The sequence below is a fragment of the Myodes glareolus genome, chromosome 9, assembly GCF_982192425.1.
Source record: "Myodes glareolus chromosome 9, mMyoGla1.1, whole genome shotgun sequence".
Classification (NCBI taxonomy): domain Eukaryota; kingdom Metazoa; phylum Chordata; class Mammalia; order Rodentia; family Cricetidae; genus Myodes; species Myodes glareolus.
In genome coordinates, this window is record NC_142034.1 from 33886569 (window position 1) to 33904796 (window position 18228).

The 18228-nt window shown below is 47.9% G+C and overlaps 1 protein-coding gene across 7 annotated transcripts in view; it reads left to right on the forward strand.

Moving 5' to 3' along the window:
- The first annotated feature begins 304 nt into the window (after positions 1–304).
- Positions 305–18228, forward strand: part of Msi2 (musashi RNA binding protein 2) — a 360249-nt gene continuing 342325 nt past the window's right edge. For 2 of the 7 annotated variants that reach the window (XM_087910114.1, XM_087910115.1), the window contains exons 1-5: positions 305–442; positions 727–767; positions 1093–1174; positions 1867–1951; positions 5866–5907. In XM_087910114.1, coding sequence (XP_087766240.1) covers positions 381–442; positions 727–767; positions 1093–1174; positions 1867–1951; positions 5866–5907 — 312 coding nt within the window. In that variant the 5' untranslated portion in view covers positions 305–380. The remainder of the gene's footprint in view (positions 443–726; positions 768–1092; positions 1175–1866; positions 1952–5865; positions 5908–18228) is intronic. The other 5 variants (XM_087910116.1, XM_087910117.1, XM_087910119.1 and 2 more) reach the window with 3 other exon arrangements.

The following is an 18228-nucleotide window of genomic DNA, read 5'->3' on the forward strand; positions in this document are numbered from 1 at the left end:
GGCGGGTGAACCGAACGGGGTGCGTGACGTCACCGCATTGGTTACACGACGTTCTAGAACTCCGCCCCACGTGCGCGGGGAGGAGGGGGAGGAGGAGGAGGAGATGGGGGTGGGGAGGAGGAGGGGGAGAGGTGGGGATGGGCCGGGGGGGCGGGGACGGGGGGTGTGCGAGGCGGCGGGGCTGAGCTGAGCCGAGCCCACGTGTGACGGGCTCTCGCCGCTGGCCCGGCTCGGCGCTCGCGGAGCTTCGCAGCCGCCGGGCGGGGGGAGGAGGCGGGGGAGGAGGGACGGAGATCTGGGGCTCGGAGCCGGCCGCCGCTGCGCTCCGCTTCGCTGTGGGGCTCGGTGTGTCGGGGGTGGGGGGGCGGGGGGGCTCCGCTATGGAGGCAAATGGGAGCCCAGGCACCTCGGGCAGCGCCAACGACTCCCAGCACGACCCCGGGTAAGTTTCCAGCCGCTGCCCACCGCGCCGCCACGGGCTCGCTCGGGGCTGTGCGGGCGACGGTGCGGAGCGGGGCATCCGCGCGCCCCCCCGCGTCCCTGCGCGCACCCCTGGGGCACTCGCGTACCTTGGGGTGGCGTGGGGCGGCCACCTTCTCCCCCAACCCACCTCCCGGCTCGCGCTCGCCCGCTCCCCCCCAGCTTTCCTTTTAGCTTTTGTAAGTTACACGTCAAAATGGCCGATCTGACATCGGTGCTCACTTCGGTTATGTTTTCTCCCTCTAGTAAAATGTTTATCGGTGGACTGAGCTGGCAGACCTCACCAGGTAAGGGAGGGAGGGGGGGACGCCTGGGTCCCCCCCTTCTTGGCTTCTTTATTGCTCTTTGTTATCCCAGTGTAAGAGCCCCCCCCCGCCATTGGCTCCCCACTTCTCCTGTGCAAGGTTATTTTTTTAAATAGCAAATCCTTTCCGAGCCCTCTACGCGACCTCTGTTGCCGAATTTCCCCCGCGTGTGCAAAAATATTGCAAAAACGAAACAGAATAACAACAGAAAACTACTTTTGCTTTTTGTCCTTGATCAAAATTTGCATTGCTTTTTTTTCCCACTCCACACCTCCCACCCCCCATCTCTCTCTTTCTCTTTCTACAGATAGCCTTAGAGACTATTTTAGCAAATTTGGAGAAATTAGAGAATGTATGGTCATGAGAGATCCCACTACGAAACGCTCCAGGTAACGCATTTCCTTCTGGATTTTGCCTTTATTTTAGAACAAAGTTTTAGTTTTATTTTTGGAGGTGTCTTCGGAAGTAGCTAAGCGGATTTAGAATTGGGCTCAGGCGCGTGGCTGGGCTGAAACGTTACCCCCCCCCACCCCATAACCCTAAAGGTTATTGTTAATTAGAACCGAACTCTGGATTCAGAGACGCCCATCTCTCCCGCTTGAAGTCATTTTCCTGTCGCTTCTTGTTCTCTTGTTTAAAATGACATTCAGCTTCGCTCACTTTCCACAGTTTTTTTTTTAATTTAAATTTTTGCGTGTATGCCTTCTTCCCACTCCCAAACTCAGAAGTCCTCTCATTAGGAGGTGGATGAATATCTTACTGCCCGATTTCCTTTGGCATAAAACAAAGCCTTAAGAAAGGGAAGGGGAGGAAAGGAAACTGAGGCGGCCGGACTGGAGGCTCCAGCGTGTTCCAAGTTACCTCTAGTCGCCCTGCCCCCCCTCCCGCTTCCCCCACTAACCTTGGTATTTTTCCCTCGCAAGGCAGAGGGCTGTGGGCTAGAGGAGAACAGAGGGAGCTGGTGGGGATGGGGGTGTATGGGGGCAACTTTCGCACCCCAGTCTGCATATGGGGTCTCCTTGTTGCTTTCAGTGGTGTCACATTTTGTTTGTTTTTTTCCCCCCTCTTTGTCTCCTTCCAGAGGCTTCGGTTTCGTCACCTTCGCAGACCCAGCAAGTGTAGATAAAGTATTAGGTCAACCCCACCATGAGTTAGATTCCAAGACGGTAGGTTGCTTTGTTGTTGTTGTTGTTGTTTGCCCCTTTTCGGTGCCGGTCTGGGCATTGACAGCCCTGTTTAAAGGGACAGCGCCTTCTTTTGCTTCTATGCTAGAACTGGGTACTTTTAAACAGCTAGCGAGTTAGCTCAGAAGTTTGCATCGGTGGTTGATTTTGGGGGGGTTTCTTTTGAAGGCTGTCTCGCTACAGCTTCAGACGCTGCCAGGCTGAGGCTGGGGGGAGGGGGTGTCCGTTCCCTGAGAGGGTAGCCTCCCGCCAAGGGACCTTGCAAAGAAACTCCACCAGAGAGCAAATGGAACTTTCTTTGTCAGCAGAGCACACAGCCTGTGGCATTGGGTTCTGCTTGTGGAAGGAAGGCACAGCCTGCTTCTTGGTGGAGGGGGCAGGGATGGGGATGAGGGAAGGGGTGCTCGTCTTAGGTCCAGGCAACAGGTTTCTCTGGGGCTCCAAGTGATTTGAGATGTGGTTTGAGAAGGGAAGGGAGAAAATGACAGAGCCAATTCTGGCATCCAGTGGGGTTACTTCAGATGGTGTTGAATTAAAGGCTGATAAGGCCTGGGTTTCCAAGTGATTGCCTCCTGCCCCCCCCCCCCACGGCCCCCTTCACATCCTTTCATTTTAAAAACATTAGAAGTCTTTAAAATCCAGAGTTTAGAGGTGAAAGTTCCTATGTGGAGGTCAGAGACTAAGGGGAAAAATATCAGTCTGGAATAATAAATGAATGATGGAGGAGGCTGGGGAGTTCTCCGTGGTTTGCTTGGCCCCCGTGCTGGCTTCCTGCCACCCCTCCCTTCCCTGTATGCTTACCAGAATTTCATCAGGATTTTTTTTACCACTTCTTAAGGCAGAGGCCTCAAGGTGATATTTGGGTTGTAGCTTTGGGCTGCCCAGAATGCTCCCTGTTCTATTGTGAGCTCATGGGAGGTGAGTTAGCTGCGTTCTGTAAAACTAGACCCTTACTCTCCTCTTCTGTAAAGTCAGCAGAATTCCAGGATCTTCCAAGCTCTCTGGTCTTTTAACACTGAGCGGAGGAGAAGAAGCACATGGGTCAACGGGTCAACCTTTGGTGCACTCCAATTGATTTTGCAAACACCCCCCTCTTTTTATGATCAGAGAGGTCAGGTGTTGCCCTTACTCCCCAAGAAAAGGCCTTGCACACTGAAGTCACTTTATTAATTGTCCTAGACTTGTCAGAGCGTGCAAGCCCAGCCTGTTTGTACTGTCAGATCATTTAATATCAAGAATGATCACTGGTAAGGTGATAAGGAACGTCTGAACAATTTATTTTTTCCTCCTTGACTTCTTGGCTAGCCACATCACGAAGCTAGGAAGATTTCACAGGAAAAATTCAGAGCGGATTTCTTGTGCACTCCTTTTGCCTGGGTGGGAGAACTGGAGTTTGGTTTTAGTGGGTGCTGGCTAGTGAGATTCCCCAGTATCCCTCGGTATCCCTTGCTGGGCCTTGGGCTTTTCCACCCTAACTTGTTTTGTAGACATATTTTGGTTGCTGTTACTTAGTATAACCTAGCTTTTGACTTTGTTTCAACGTTCAGTGCAGGAGGCAGACGCGGTTGGTTTATTGACATGGAAACGAGGATCTTGTTTACTGTTACCTTAAACGCTTTGTTTAGGTAAAGGCCATTCGCGTCCGAAATAGTGCCCTAGTGTTTTCTAGAGGACCCTAGAGCCAGTACTAGCGCTGTACCTAAGTGACTAATGTTTTAATTTTAGGTAGTTTTCTTTCTTTCTTTCTTTTTTTTTTTTTTATTAAATAGTTGACTGGGATGTGCAAAAGGTTGGGATTTGCCTTCTTGCCTTGACGCCTCCTAGGCCTTGGAGATCTCAGTGTGGAAAACTTTGCACATGGGAGAACGCCGTTCTCAGTGTGACATGCTGATGTCACCACCACACACATTCAGTGCAGTCCCCAATTGGCTTTTGGTTTTGTAATTTTACATTTTTTTTTTTAAATCTTAGCACTTCTTTTTCTTCTTTGTACGTTCCTCACCCGGGCTCCCTGACCTTTCCTGGATGCTACATCATCTTTTCCCACACAAACAAGGTGGCTCTCACTGCACCTGTGTGTTGGTCCGATCTACCAAGCCTCAGAGTGAACAAAGACGAGCATCCGTCTCAGTTTTGGCGCCAGAATGGAAATCCACACCTGTTGTATTTCTTTTGTAGAGAAACTCTAGTCCGTACTGGGCACACCTGTAGACGCAGTCATATTAATCTTTACGAAAGGGTAGTTTCCTAGACCTGAGATTTTGATCTGTTTTAGCTTTTGAAAAGTAATCTCTCATTTCTCAGGTGGTGCTTAAAAGTGAAAAGCGCAAGGTAGATTTTTAGGTTTTTAAACTACCTTAGTAAAAGTGATTTTTGTCTTTGTATGTCTTATTGTCTGGGGCTCCAAGTGACCCCAGGGATTATCTGGGGTGGGGGAGAGATTGTGTGTGAGTCTCTCTACCCCTGCAGTTTTTCCCAAAGTGTGGTGATTATTTTCTTAAGTGACAGAACCGACATGAGGTTCAGATTTACTTTTTAAAGGGGGAAATTTATAACACGAAAGCCAGAGCTCATAAATAAATAACTTGTAGTAATACCCATGCCATTTTCCATGTTGAACTATATTCAAAAAATCTGTCACGGTTAGAAATCTAATGGGAACCAGTGATGGGATTTTTCTTTTTCTTTCTTTTTTCTTTTTTAGATTCTTTGCTGTTTTTATCTAGGCAGTAACTTTTTTTCTCCTCACATCAGCTGTTAGACTTAAATGCTTCTGTGGGAATTGTGAAGCTCATCACTGATTGAGAATCATGTGCTCTGCAAGCCGGCTGCTCATGTGGAGTGGGGAGCTTTTCCCACTGGGGTGGAGGTGAACTGGGGGCATACCTGAATTATTGCATTAGATTCCCACTTCTGTCCAATCGTTTTGTTATTAACCCTCCCTGCAATGACCTTTCTAGTTTGGACTTTGGGTTATTCATCTAGTTTCATGCCTGTGGTTTTTGTTTTTTGTTTTTTTTTTTTTAAACCCATGTGGATTTAATTTATACATAAACCTTGCTTTTCCTCTTTTATTACAGTTTTTTTTAAAGAAATAAGTAATTGATATCTGCTTTCTTTAAGATATACCAACAAGGCAAATACAAATGTTGTTTTTAAGAGTTCACCAGAATTCACTAGAACCCAGCTATGGTGTATCAGGGGGGCTTCCCCCAGCTATGGCGTATCAGGGGGCTTCCACCCTCATTGATTCTCTTCCCTCAGCTTCTCAAGTGTAGAGCTTTCAGATGTGAGCCACCATACCTGGCTGCAAAGATCTTTTCGATCACCCTGAGTAACTTCATTTTGCAAACGTAGTGAGTTAATCTTAGCTGAACACTGTGTTGAATATTGTTGATTTTCAATTTTTTTTAAATCCCCTTTCCCCTGCTTTGCCAGGGAGAAGAACTATTCACCCATTTACTAATAGCTGGAGGAGCATTCATTTTGAGGGCTTTTTCTTTCTTTTTTCCCTTCAGATAACATTGTATCCATCTTCCCCTCCCTGGCCACACATTGTACGTTAGCTCTGGGTACCAGTTCATATTCAGGGTCTGTGGAAAAGAAGTCCCTTGTCTCAATAAGAGTGCATGAGTTCTGGCTTATTAAGCACTTCCCTCACTAAACTGCATGGTGGAACATTCCAGAAAGGTGAACCTCATGAGTCCCATGGGGAGAAGGATGGTGAAAGTTGGGATCCAAGCTGAAGGAGCTTTTGAATTGCCCAAGAAGTTACTAAAAGTTGAGGTCTAAGCCTGAGAAATGAGTGATTAATAATTAGGTGGTTGGTTATTCGTTTTTGTCTGCTGCTTCAAACTACTTCACTGACTTCCTCCTTTTTTTATTATTTTCTCCAGATTGACCCCAAAGTTGCATTTCCTCGTCGTGCGCAGCCCAAGGTAAGTAGGAGAGCCATGGATGGGATTTTAGTGAGACTTTGAAGCTTCAAACCGAGCATTGGCTGCTGTTGGAGGCTGGCGTTTGTGCTTTCAGGGTGTCAGCAGAGGGAGGTGAAAAGCCCAGGTGAGCGGTTCTGTGAGGTGACCCTGCACCTCCATGTCAGCATGCCACTGTCGGTTCCAAGCATCCAGCTGGGGAGAGGGACAGATATGATCCTTGCTCCTTCTCAGGAGGGCGTGACACCGCCTGCCGCAATATTTATTCGAGCGTTCTATTTATTCTAAAGCAAGGCTGAGATCCTATCAGGAAAACCTGAACATTTCCTGATGCCTCTCTGTGGAGGGCCTTCTACTGAGGCCTTTCAATCTGGAGCATTTGGAGAAGAGCAGAATTTTAAGTTAACAGTTTGTCCTGTCTTGGGGGAAAAAAAATCTTTCATAGACTGCCTAAAGTTGTATGTAGATCTTGGGGAGGGAGCTAGGGATGTCCCCAGTTTCAGGTCATTTGGAGCAGTCAGAGCCACTGGAAACTTAATACAGCTCAGCTTCTGAGTTCCAGAGAGTTGGGGCCTGGACTGAGGAGGTTGAAACAACGTGGCCCCACAGAAGTGATACTGCGCTTGCACCTCTGTGAAGTGCAGAGTTAACAATGTTTCCCCTGTGCCTGCCAGAGCTGAAGGAGGCAGGCTTACAGGCTTCTGACCCTCGCTGGTGTTCCCCTCACACCTTTTACGTCCGTCTTTTCTGTCCCTCCTACTTGAGTAAATCCTGTGTCCTTGACGTTCTTGGGCGGGAGAAAGGTATGAGGTTTCTAACTCTAGGCGCACAATGAGAAAGGGCAATGGCTCTTGGAAAATTGAGTTTATTCTTTCACGCGGAGGCTCTCAGACTGGAGAGCCTCTGATCATATAGAGGAGAAAATGGTTTTGCACGTTGGTAAAGAAAAAAGGATGGTAGTTTGAGGATTTCAGGTCTGGAACCTGCCACTTGAATGAGTGCGTGACTCTTTTTTAAAAAGATGGAATCCACATTCCTTCAGTCAGCAGTGGGCATACTTGAAGGTGGCTTTCCCCCCAACTCTTAAACAGATTGTAGGAATTAATGAAGAACTTAGATTCCTTGATGTGGTGTCAACTTTGGGGTTGGCTTTAGCTGTGGGTTACTTTCCATGAAGTGAGCAAGCTCTCTCCCATCTCGGAGTCAGCAGTGTTGCCTGGGTTTGGAAGGATTGCTATTCGTTCCCTAGTGTGAATCTTCAATTCCGGGTTAGTTATTGGATCACTCATGACTTGGATCAGATTTCCCTTTAGGGAAGCTGGAAGCAGCCTTGACTTGGGGAAACATGGCTCCCCACCCGCTCTCTTGCCTTTCACTTCCTGCCCTTCACTGGTGGACCTTCTCCAGCAGGAAGGCCGTGTTTCACGTTAATATGCAGTGGTATTGGTACCCTGTCTTCTAAAGAACCGAATGACACATCACTTTGTGAAGGCCTTTCCTATCTTTTAACCACATCTGAATCCCAGCCCTGGCTCAGTTTCCTCATCTCTAAACCTGGAGTGATATCCGCGCCTTCACCAAGATTCCTGTGAAAAATGAAAGCGTGGCCTGGCGAGGGCCTCGCCGCGCATCACCGTCACCGTTATTACTGGTTTAATCATCATTAGGATGGAGGGTGTGCGCAAGCTGGACCACCTGGCTTCAGATGCCAGCTGTGCCCGTCATTAGCTGCTGTGAACTTGGCCAAATCACTTAGCTTCCTTGAGCTTGTCTCCTCTTCTCAGAGTTTCCTGTAGTGAGATAAACAAGCTCCTAGAAGGGTCTAAGACATGGCCATGCCAAAGTCGGATCCACTGTTATTCCTGGTGATTTTTGAGTGAACTTGCAGTCTTCCTGCCTCTGAGCTGCTGTTTATGTGAGGGCCCCACTCTAGTTCTCTGAGAGGTCTAGTAATGATATTAATTGAATGTGTGTGCCAGGCACTTAGTGAGGGGATCATGTGTCACCTCTGTTGGATGGGTGAGGCAGCTCAAACTTTGAGGGGTTGAATACTGATATTTTAAAAAAAAGATACACCTACACAATCTGCCTCTGTAGTTGGACTGCTGGCCAGTGTGTGTGGTCCTGTTGGGGTACCACTGGGCATTGCCTCCCTGTCAGAAGTGAGGTTACAGGGCTCTCTGGGTTCAGCAGACCATGGAGAGCAGAACCAAAGTCATTCTCAGTGAAATTCCAGGTTCTTGGGTTCTGGTCATTCTCCTCCCCTTGTGACATCATCCAATTTTGCCACACCATCCCATGTTCTCTAACTGACCCCTTGGGGTGTCCTTTCAGGTGGTTTTGGGGTTGTTCAGCCCAGAGGGGCAGGAGTTGTTGCGGTGTAGATATGTGTCTCTCTTGGGACCTGGAATAGGTAGGGAAGGGACTTGCCCTGTTCGGTTATTTTCCCACAGAACTGAGCCTGGCCGTCAGGGTTCCAGACCAAGGTGACTGTTGGGATTGGCAACCCGGCTGGCTAGAGTCTAGAACTTTGAATGAAGCCTTATTTGTGTTTGTTTTGTCTTCCTTTCATAGAACTTCCGTGTGTCTCTGTGGGGGTCCTGGTGACAGGGCGGACTGTACCCTTCTGTCTGGACTGGGTGCTGGGCTCGTTAATGATGTGTCAGCTTGTGTTTCAGTTCAGACTCCTCTCTCTGCTTTCTGGCCGCCCCTCCCTGCTAACAGTTGCCAGAGAAATATTCCGTGGAGGTGTTAAACAGGATGGGTGGAAAGAAGCTGTAACTTGAGACCAGAGAAAATCTGTGGCAGTGAAGAACGGATTTCATACGAGTGCTGTCATAATATTCTTTAATGTCTCGTATAAATAAAAATCTGTTTTGTCCAGAATTTTAACGAGCAACGAAGGCAGCCGGTGGAGTCCTGCAGCTCATCATCTTTGTACTGCGCATGCTCACAGGGCTTTATTAGCCAGTCGAGGGACCACTCTTTGGAGGCCAGTGGCTGTTCATTAGGGAAGTACATCTTCATCAGGAAGAAATGGGATCATTCTGTGTCTTCTTATTTCACTGAGGCATTTCATTTTGTAAAATACATATAGGGATTCTCCCTCACCTCCATCTTTTTAAAAATTAAAATGGTCGTGTGACTCTAAAAAGATGACTTCATTCGAAGCTGCAGCAGACTAGAGAGAGGCTGACAGAGATCAGTCATGCTATTTCCTTTTTTTTTTTTCCTGTCTCCTTTGGGTCCAAGTGTCAGCTGCCTGGGTGAATTTTGTTCCAGCCTGTGGCTTCCTTTTCTATTTTGGAGGAATGAACTAGACTCTAGCAGCTCTGCAGCTACCAGCAAGAGCGGAGCCTGGGTGTGACTCACCATCTGCCCTAATTGTCCTTGGGTATAAGAACACTGCTTTCCTGTTGGGAAGCGGTGGCACACGACTTTAATCCCAGCACTCAGGAGGCAGAAACAGGCAGATCTCTGTTAGTTTGAGGCCAGCCTGGTCTACAGAGTGAGTTCCAGAACAGCCAGGGTTGCACGGTGAAACCCTGTTTTTGAAAACCAAAAGGCAAACAAACAACAAACAAATCAAAACAAAAACCCAAAAACATAATCTCCATTTTTTTCCTGTCACTGCGTTCCAAAAGTTTTATTTGTTGTATTCAAATTAACTTTTTTGTTTGTTTGTTTTTTGTTTTTTCGAGACAGGGTTTCACTGTAGCTTTGGAGTTTGTCCCGGAACTCACTCTATAGACCAGGCTGGCCTTGAACTCAAAGAGATCCCCTGCCTCTGCCTATTGAGTGCTGGGATTAAAGCCGTACTCCGCCACCGCCCGACGAACTTTATTTTTTTAATGGACACATAAAAACATGTTGCATATGGGGCTGGAGAGATGGCTCAGTGGGGAGAACCTTTGCTACTCATGTGAGGTCCTGAGTTCTGGTCCCAGCACCCATGTCAGGTAGCTTCTGACCCCCGTGACTTCAGCCCCAGGGAGTCACACTCTTCTGATCTCTGCAGGTGCTTGCACACACATCTCACTCACACACACACACACACACACACACACACACACACCCATTAAAAAAAAGAAACCTAAAAAGAAGATCTACCAGCAGGGGAGCATATGTTTTTTTGATTCATGTGTGTGTTCATTGTGTCCTGAAACTCGAGAGGTAGGGATCGTAGCCACTGGTGTAGAGACGTCTAGAGATGTCATTTGTTCAGCCGATCTCCAGTTGCCTTCCGTGACAGCTGGGTGACTGTGAACATACCACTGAAATCCCATCAAGCCTCAATTTCCTTCTCTTAAAAAAATGTTGTGCTCCTCACTACGTTATTTTGGAAATGAATACACATTGTTCATGGGAGCTGCGTATGGTCAAGTGGCACCAAGCACACGTCTCCTGATACCATTATAGGATTATTATTCTTTCACTTTTTTAAGAGGTCTCATGTATCCCCAGAATCATTTTGTAGCCGGTGGTGATCTTGAACAGTTAATCTTCCTGCCTCCATCTCCCGAGTTCGGAGATTACAGGTCACCACACCCAGTTTTACGGAGTACTAGAGAGTCAACCTAGGGTTTCATGCCTGCTAGGCAGCCCCTCTACCAACTGAACTATATTCCTACCCTTCGAATTACCTTCATAGAGTCAAAAAAAATGGCATGGTAAAATGACTCCAGAAAAAAAAAAAAAACTTCACTCGGATTATAAACTCCCTGGCTGCTTGGATCTTTGGAGCTTAGTGTTTAGTAACTAAACGAGTTGAATTCTAGGCAGCTTTTTCTCACTAGAGGCAGTTGCAACCCAGTCATTTTCTGTTGGGTGCTTCCAAGTCACCACAGCAGTTAAGTTGTGGAGGGTTGAGCTAGGAGCCAGATTTTCTTGTTCCCATATTGTCCCTTGACGTTGCTTTAGGATCCTAAAAGGTTCTCTGTGAAGCTTGCATCCAGATGGGTGCAGTGGTGGTGTGTGCACACTCTCTGTTCTGGGGGAGTGGTTTCTTGGCAGCATTTCAAGGACGAAGGGTAAGATTCTGGCATCTGGCCTCCCCTTGCTGCTGGAGGTTGGGTCACCCAGCATCTTGCCATCTTGAATGATCTGCAGCTGTCATCTCGGCAGCCATAGTTAAGCAGCCAGGCAGGCAAGTTTTCTTGGTCCTGCAAGGATGCCATGGTGTGCCTGTGTCCCTTTTCCCCACCAGTAAGGACTTAGGAGGATTAATGGCTTAGCTTCGTGCTTGTCAGAGAGCCCTGCTCTTTCCCATGTTCCACGTCCTTAGCAGGTGTCAATTCACGGAGGAAGGACACTTTTGTCCTACAAATGTCCTCTCGCTGAATGTTGCCGTTCCTTCCAGACTAGGATTCCCTTGTTCCTGTCATTCTCCTATGATGACAAAGCCTCTCTGTCCCATGTCATGTGGCTTTTGGTAAATAGGTGAGCCTCCTTCCTGTCCCCAAGCAGGGAGAGGGACATGGCAGTCTCTGAGGGCCCATCTTTTGGGCCTCTTGATATAGTGCATGTTCTAAGTGTCCACTTTTAGATTTTCATACCTGGAAATTCTTGAGCTGCAAGCCCCAGACCCAGAATACACCACGGTTGTGTGACCCTTCCTCTTCTACGGCTTACTAAATTTAGAGTGTTAGTTTATGTGAGATCATATGATGGCACAGGCAGTGACTGGCCCCAAGAACATACCTGCTCACTTCTCACCACCTTCAGCTCACTCGTTGCTCCTTCTTGGCATGGACTCCCTTTTTCAGTGAGGGCATCTGAGAGCCCCTCATTGCTTCCTTGGATTTCCTGCTGCCCATGGAGCAGTTTAAATGCAATGGCCTTGGGTTTTGTCCCCTGTAAGATCCCTGTGAGGGCCCCTTCCCAGCTTATCTCACATCTTTCTTCTCTTCCATGGCTTTGGGACCGAGACCTTTGGGGATCCCATCTCTCTGTGCCCTTCTCTCTGGTGCATCCCATGGCCTGAGCAATCCCGGCTTCCGCATGAAGCCGAGTTCTGCACCGTTTGCTGATGCCCTGTTAGGTGGTGTCGTCATGCACACACCACAGAGCATCTTCAGCCCACACAAGCCCGATGAAGCGTTCCTGGGCAGCGTACCCTTCAGGGACCCCTGCCGTGTGTGTGTGTGTGTGTGTGTGTGTGTGTGTGTGTGTGTGTGTGTGTATGTAGTGACTAAAATGAAACGGCATGGAGCTCCGTTCTTTCTCTGGATTTCTAGCATCTTAGCTTGGTGTCTGTTATGGCTCTTGCAGCTAGCTGTAGGCAACTGATGGAGCACCTGCATCCTTTAGATGTTGTGGTAGGCATTTTCTCAGTTATTCATCATGGAGTGCCCAGTGTGTGCCAGCTACCCTGTGGCTCTGGGGATAGTGTGGACAGGAGGACCAGGCCTCTGCACTCAGTGAACCTTCATTCCAGCATGACTGTATGAATAAAGCAGACAAGTTAGGGTATCACAGATTATCAGGTATGAATGATGCTGGGGAGGGGCCATCCCTTTGTTAACGCATGCAGTTACCGCTTTCAGTAGTTAAATGATTATTTGCCGAGATATTCTGTTCTGAGTTTTGCTGTATTTTACGTTCAAGCCTTATTGTCTGTACCAGGCAGTAACCCCAAAGGTACAAGTGCATTGTTCATGGCTAACAACCAAGCCTCTTAGCTCTCTGAGAGGTTTTGTACATCATACAACTTCGATTTAAATGGAGTGGATGAGAAATGATGGAGACACCGTTGTGGGGTCAGCGACAGCAGTGACCTGTGTGACAAGAAAGGACACGGTCTGCACAGTAAAGGAGGTTGGGGCAGCCTGTGGGGGAAGGCCCTCTAGTCTGGGGTGGTTTGGTGCTGGCTCTTGAAGAGCAGGAAGGAAGAAGAATGTCAGAAGGCTATAAGGCCAGGGAGAGGGTCTCAACTGGGCTTAGTAATTAATACACACTGGGGTCGGTTTGCTAGCCAGGCATATTTTGGTAGAGGCTGGGAACCTGTTATGTGTGTAGCTCCCAGGGGTTCTGCCCAGGGTACTCTGAGATCCTCTGAACCCCCAGAGAAGCCAGGGTCATTAAGAAAATGGTTGGTGCTCTTTCTGGGAGACTGTCACACACTGGACTGGGGGCTTATGCTTGATGGGTAATTTCAGATTGTTCTCCAGGGCTGTGGACCATCTTCAGGTATGAGGTCCTTGGTAGAAGTCCCTCTGATCTTTGGCATGAGTGGCAGCTTACAGAGTCTGCTATTCTGATGTTTGCTCCTCTTACCGCCCCCCCCCCCCCCCGCCTTCTTAGCAAGGGACCACAGCGTAGACCACATTTTACAGTTCTGTCCTCTGTCCTTATCTAAGCTGTGGTCATGACCTCACCCTGTGTGGACAGTGAGGTGACATTTTTCCATATGGAAATCACAGGTTGCTGCTGATGCCCCTGCCCTGTTGCTGACAACATAGGACCTGGCACTTCATAGGTCATGGCAGCTTGTGTCGCCTTTGCTTGGTGGCTGCTTAGAGGGAAGAGCGTATATGTTGGGAATCTCCTAGTCTGCTTTCCCCGTGTGCCGTGCGGGGCGGTGGGTGCTCTCTTGCCGCGATGGTTGGTTCAGCTGGGCAGTTGTTTTTCTGGGTGCCGAGTGTAGCACTCTGTTGTATCTGGGAAGGTGTTTCCCCCCCAACCCCTTAGGTGTGTGTACCTGGCTATTGTATTTGCTTATTTTAGTTTGAGATTTTGAATCTTTTAAAATTAAAAAAAAAATAATTCAAAAGTAATACCTGAGTTAGGATGTTGCAGGATAGTACCAAGCCTCGTTAAGGTGATCTCACGTCACCCTTGATAGAACCGCCACTCTACAGATGGGTGAACTGAGGCCTGTGAAGGTGAAAGCTTTGTTGAAAACACAGAAATAGCAAGAATCAGGTTTGGCCTTTCGACCCAAGTCCAAGGGAATCCCAAGGTCTCGTTCCCCTAAACCCTAAGCTTCCTCTGCTTCATCCAATGTGAGTGGTACATCCAGCCCGAGACCCGTCTGCTACATGTGTGTGCCATGCATGCTGTGACTGCAGCCCAGCATCTTCATAGAGGACAATGTCATGTCTCATTGTCAAATGTTTGAACTGCCTCTGGTAGACTTTAATTTCTTCTACTTTGTCAGAATGTTATAAAGTAACCAGGCTGGGACATAGTATTTGTTACAATCTGTCCGGGAAGCTCCAGGGTATTTTCCATTTGTTGTTTATGTCTGAGAACTTGTTAGGGTAGTGAAATGACACTTAATGCTTCAATTTGTTTTTGTTTTTGTTTTTGTTTTTGTTTTTGTTTTCTGTGAAATGGGACCTTCTATATAGTAACTCATCCTAGACTTGTTCAGGAGGATGAGACGAGATGATGTCTCTGGGTGACTGCACATTGTGGGTACAATGGGAGCATTGGTTACCTGTCCCTGTCCCTAGAGAGGACACTGTCCGTACCGTAAGAGGACTGTAACCAGCAGCCTGCAGATTGCTTGGCGTGGTTGCCCTTTTTGTAGGTGATGCAAGGTCCAACACACGGAGATGGGAAGCTTGGTCAGCGGCTTGGCCGGCTCATGGGGTCCTGGCTTTCAGGGCGAGATAGTGTGCCCCCTTTATCTTGGCCATGCTCAGTGGGCGTGAGGAACTCATTTCCTTCTCCTTGTAGGACACCTGTGTTTTTGCTGCCTTTGAGAGTACCGTCCTAGGCTGCAGCTAGGGAAGAGCTGAGACCCCACTGTGAGAGATGTCTCCTCCAGGGCCCCGCGCTCTCCCAGGGCTGGTCTTTATCTGCCTGGGGTAGTTTCACCAATGACTGATCTGAAAGCCCCACGTTCATTTATTTGTCACTGGCTGTGACAGGCAAGTTAATGCTAATGGATTCTTTTTTTAGCCTGTTGTCTGGGATGTTTCTCCCAAATGTCCTGAAATCTATGGCATTAGGGGAATGTGTAACTTTTATGGTAGAGGAGGATTTAAAAGATAAATAGGGTTTTGTGTGCAAGGGGCTTGCACTTAGGTGTGGGGCAAGAGCGGCCAAGTGGGGGGCGCTGGGCAAGCCGAGAGGCGTCTTTTTAAGAAATCCATTCAGAGCTCTAAATTGCTGTTTCTGTTTCAATTATGTGACAATTTCAAGGGTTTAGAAAAATCTAATAAAATGGTCTTGATGATGCATTCTGGGGACGACAGTGCTTCGGAAAGATGCTGGAGAATAAATTCCTTGGGGGTCAAGAGATTGTCGTTCCTGCCACCTCCAGGCCTGCTTCATCTGGGTTTTTACATTTTTATTGTTTTGAAGGGCAGGAAACGGTGTAGGAATGCATTCAGGGCTTCTTCCATAGCCTCCGCCGAAATGAATTATTCTCTTTGCGCAGTTGCAAATACATGGCCACCGCGCTCTTTTCTTTTTTCTTTCTTTCTTTCTTTCTCTCTTTCTTTTTTAATCCTAAGATGACACACTGTAAACGAATTTCAGAGCATGATTTGTGTGTGTGGTGATGTTGAATAAAGCACCAAAGAGAAGCCCAGGGCGGGGGGGGGGGGGCAGTGAGATGGGAAGCTCGGGGAGAGGTTTTTCTCCCTTTTCTCCAATCAGAGCTTTTGATAGTTTCCCAGAGAACAGAAGTTTACAATGGGAGAGAGCTTCTGGCCTGCTTACCGAGTGCAAAGACACAGTGTAGCAAAATGAGATGCTGAGTGACATTAATGAGGTGGCCACTCTGGTGGGAGGGAGGCAAGGAACCAGCCAAGCCCCGGTTCCCATGATTTGTTCCCAACTGAATGTGTGGTGCACTTGTGTGTGCATGTGTGTGTGCCCGTCCCCGTGTGTGCACATGCATACGTTTTGGTTTCTTCCTTTTTCCCATGTGGGTTTGAATGCCAAGCCCTGAGCATATGTTGAAGTAAGTGCCCTGCACACAGACTGTCTGGGGTGGTGTCCCCTGCTTCCAGTTGCTGCACAGTCAAGTTTGAAATAGAAAATAAATAAAAATTGTATTTTGTGTGTGAATGTGTGCACGTGCGTGTGCACCATGTCATGCGCGGGGAGGTCAAAGAACAGCTTTCAAGAGTTATTTCTCTCCTCCCACCATGTGAGCTGGAGCCCCACTTAGCAGGCTTGACAGTGAGTGCCCATGCACCCAGCCATCTCTTCAGCCCAGAAGTCGGCCTTTAAAGTGGGTGGTGTTTTGTTCTGCCCTGTGGGTCCCTGCTGGAACCGGATGGGCGATTGTGAGGCCAACACCACAGAGCTGGACATTGTTGGTACACTGGAAGGTAGAGTATGAAAAACCCATATCTTCATTTCTGAAATGGATTCCAGCCATGGGAGGAGAAGAAAACCTGTGAATCACCAGGCATGGTGGTGCACACCTTTAATCCCAGCATTTGGGAGAGGGAGGCAGGTGGATCTCTGAGTTTGAGGCCAGCCTGGTCTGTAAAAGTGAGTTCCAAGAAATCCAGGGCTGTTATACAGAAATCCTGTCTGGAAAAACAGAAAAGAAAAAGAAAACCTGTAAGTGTACCGCAAGGTTTTTTTTGTTTGTTTGTTTGTTTTTGTTTTGTTTTGCTTTGTTGTGATCCCAGAAAGGTCCTTTTCTGATAACACTTCACAGTGGTGCCATGAAGAGGTCATCACAACACATGCCTTTTAAACAGTCTAGTGTCTTGGAGAGTTCTGCGTGTCCATGTTCAGTTTGCGGGGAGAATTTCCCACTCCTGGAGAAGAACTGCGGCTGGGCGGGTAGCTCACCTGGGAATCCAGGGAGAGGCGACGCTTTGGGAACTCTGACTTTGGAGTGTCCTTGGCTTCGTTGTCAACCTGTTTCAGAAGGAAGCTGGTACCTTCATCTCCTTCACTGTGACACTGGGATAACACTGTTCAGAGTGACAGGCAAGTGCTGGAAAACTTGCTAGAAGCTTCTAGAGAAGAGCTTGCCGGTGCCTGGGTGGGGTGGATGGAAACACAGTGCATATTAACCAGGGCAGCCTGTTTTTACACCTCTCAACCGTGGTCCCTTGGGGCTAGCTCCCCAAGGATCTTTTTTATAGCCAGAGGCAAGCAAATAAAAGGGTTTCTCTCTCTCTCTCTCTCTCTCTCTCTCTCTCTCTCTCTCTCTCTCTCTCTCACACACACACACACACACACACACACACACACGCACACACACAAACACACACACAAGATAATGCTAAGATAATGCTTAGGCGAAGCCAGCTGGTTCCCATCTAGTCCCATCCACCAGGGGAAGGTGGCTCAAATAAGGCTGTTGGACCCTGGGCTGAGCGTCTCCTTAAGACTGCTCAGTGTATATGTTTCCTCATCTGTTTTCAAAGCAGATAATTGGTTTTAGTGAGAACTTCTGACTTGATTAGGGGGCCCTTAGGAAATTAAAGTGTGTTTGAATTTCACAAGTATAATTTTAATTATGCACATTTTGCATTTTTTTCACTAGGGAGCCAGGTTCAGGGCTTGTTTTTCTATACTAATAGGGGCAGTGAAGTAGATGATGACAGAACATCTCTAAGAATAAGAATCCTTGGGTCCAGTCATGCTTTTCTGTTGCAGTACATAGTGAACAGATTAGCATCCCTTCATGTCCCATGTCATAACCCTTGTTAAAGATGGGTTTCTGCTGTAGCCAGGCACCTATAGAGCTAGCTGACACAATCGGGCAGTGGGGACTGGCGCTTGCTATGTGTTTTTCTGCTGCTCTCGCCAGCAGAATTTAATTCAAGTCTATAAGAGTGCAGGTCCTGACTGTGCAGTCTGTGTTAGGCACGAAGTCACCTTAGCATGTCATCATTGTCTTTATTGTCACATCGTCTTGTTTTCTCGCGATCCATGCCTTCCTGGCATCAGCTCTCCCGGTTGCCTCTCTTTATCATGACCCTGCTGGGGCAGAGTTGAGCCACCGATGGGATGACCCTCTGAGATAGAGGCAGGCCACGCCGAGCACCTGGCCTCCAAGAGAAGGCGTGGTTGTGTTTATGGGAAATGAGTCCTTTGCAGAACTTTCAGGTGCCAGGGAAAGCACACATGAGTTGGAACTTCAGCATCCTCATCCCCTGTGTGCAAGGACTATAAAGAGCTGTCCAGAGGGCTCCTCTGATCATAGGCGCTCATCGTGTTTATTGGCAGAAGAGATAAAATAGAATAGTTCTTCTGGATAGAGACATGAAGCCACCCTGTGAACGACTCGGTGTTGTACAGGTTGGGACCTGAGAACATGGGAAGTGAGGATCCTGCATATATGCTGGATGCTTCCCATCCCTTGACCCTGTGCTTTCTAAGTTATGGATTTTATTATGT